The 2298-nt window shown below is 41.1% G+C and overlaps 1 protein-coding gene across 1 annotated transcript in view; it reads left to right on the top strand.

Moving 5' to 3' along the window:
- The first annotated feature begins 933 nt into the window (after nucleotides 1-933).
- The window catches only part of ZC4H2 (zinc finger C4H2-type containing), a 19693-nt gene continuing 18328 nt past the window's right edge, over nucleotides 934-2298 (top strand). The window contains exon 1 of the mRNA XM_006028393.2: nucleotides 934-1095. Within this exon, the coding sequence (XP_006028455.1) occupies nucleotides 1043-1095 (53 nt within the window). The 5' untranslated portion in view covers nucleotides 934-1042. The remainder of the gene's footprint in view (nucleotides 1096-2298) is intronic.

Genomic DNA, 2298 nt, shown 5'->3' with positions numbered 1-2298 from the left:
CTAGAAGTATTTCTCCAAATCTCTCATCATCCTTGTTACTTGCCTCTGAACTTCCTCCAGTTTGTCCGCATCCTTCTTACTCTTGTGTTGCCCAAAGCTGAGAAAATTGTACCAGCTGAGGCCTTAGCACTGAGTAGTACACAATACTTACCCACCATGTCTTCAATATGCTTCTCCTACTAACGTGTTCTGGAATGATATTGCGGGGTTTTTTGGTTTCGGGGTTTTTTTGTTTTTTGCAAAAATGTTGCATTCTACAACTATCTACATAGCATCTAGCATAGCGTACCATGGTAGCTGGACAAAAAAAAAAATAAAAACCTCTTTCATACAGGATTGGCAGTCTAATTCAGGATCTGTAAATTTTTTGCAGATCCTCAGAAGGAAGGTACAAAGAAGGCAAAGGGTTGTTTTAAATATTTTCTAGCGTCATATTTGTATTCTCACTTTATTATTTCTTTTCTGTAATTTACACTCATTATGTTGTCCTGAAACCATAAAGAAAATGATCAGGAACCCCCACGCTGTCTCTGGGTACCCTCATGGCAATTAAACTGTCCAATACACAAGTGTGTGGCTGTAGCAATGGTTGCAGCTATTAGCTGTGATTATTTTAAAATGTCTTTTCCCGTCAAATCTTAGACTTGTCAAACTCACCCTTAATACTCATTTATTTATTGCTGGATTGGTTTAATTGAAAGAAAAACAATCCACAAACCTCAGGGAGGAAGTACTCTGCTCCCCTGCCCTCCTAACAACCTTTGACATTATTAGCTGTGACAAATTGATTTAAAGTGTGGCTGCAGGAAGAGGAGTAGGAAATCTCTGCTCTGCCTTGTGGGTGTTGTAGTCTTCCCTGCTTCCATGTGCCTGGGCAACAATAAGGAACTGGACTCTAACTCCCAGAGCTCCTCCTAGATTTTACTGCACAGGCTCAGAGACCATATGCCTGGAGGGGGTGGCTACATTGTGTCTATTGTATGGGGTTTTCTTTCCTGGCATTTGCACATTTAACAGGAGGTTTAAATTGGGAGTGAAAAGCATGGCTGATGAGCAAGAAATCATGTGCAAACTGGAAAGCATCAAAGAGATCAGGTATGTTTTCTTTTGTACAGCATCAGTTACATGAAGCTTTTTCTTCTTTTTATGGTATGGATAATGTACACTGACTTGAAAGTAGCTATTGTTATGCTACCAAACGAAAAAAACCCCAACCTCATAGCACCCCAGAAAAATCAGAGCCTTTATGATAGAAGATGGGCATCATATTTCTTTAAAAAAAAAAAAAAGTAGAAAGCTGCTGCTTTTGACAGCCAGTGCCTGTGGAACCAAATTGTAAGGTGGTGATTATCATGTACTTCCAAAGAATTACCCTCAAGCAATAAAATGAGGGGAAGGAGTACAGTGTAGCAGCGGATGAACCACTCGATCTGTTTAAAGAACAGCAGCATAAGGATTTTTTTAAATTCTTGTACACTGCTAGGATGAGATTTTTGGTTGCTTGTTTTTGGTTTGTTTGCAGGTTTTGGTCCCATCCATTCTTAACTTCCTTCTTGCAGGTTGCATAATGCACATATTTAATGGGATATAGAGGAAAAGTGGGCATAACAAATTGCAGGATATAACGAATGCATGTGGAAACAGAAGGGCTGCTCTAAAAATTAGGGAGGTGGGGCTGGAAAGTAGTTTCCAAAAAATTTAAATGGTTGGTGAGCCAGAATGACCTGTTACAGTGTCTGCTTAGCCAAGGCTCCAGGATATATGTACTGCAACACTGTTATAGACTGCAGAGGAATTTGGGGTTTATTGTGCGGGCAGTACAAAACAAAAACTGTCCCCTACAGAGATTTGTTTAGCTGATTTATTTCCCTCTTTCATCCCCATTTTGGAGAAAAGGCTGGGGATGATGGGGTAGGGTGAAACGTGGAGGTTCTTTTCCCGGTTCTCTTTCTGTTGCGTATAGAGGACTTTGGGGGACAAGGGGAGTGGGGAGATTGTAACAAGGGTGATGAAGCAGGGACATAATAGCTTTAGAGCTGCTTCTGCCTTCCTGAGAGAGGCTACCAGGAAGGCAGGCAGCTGGAGCTCTCCACTCTTCTGTGCCATCTAATCTACCATTAATTTTTATATAGTGTCCTTCATACAGTGAATCGCAGGATGTGATGCAGGGGGAGTCAATCAAACTGCAGTGCATGGCACTGACCTGGATTGTCTTTAAATGGCATGTTTGCACCTTTTTACTTCTGAACATTGTGGTTTGCTTATTTCCTCAGTTGTCTGCAATTAGCACGGACCTGT

This window comes from Alligator sinensis, unplaced genomic scaffold, assembly GCF_000455745.1.
Source record: "Alligator sinensis unplaced genomic scaffold, ASM45574v1 scaffold830_1, whole genome shotgun sequence".
Classification (NCBI taxonomy): Eukaryota; Metazoa; Chordata; order Crocodylia; family Alligatoridae; genus Alligator; species Alligator sinensis.
This window is presented reverse-complemented; position numbering and strand designations above follow the sequence as displayed.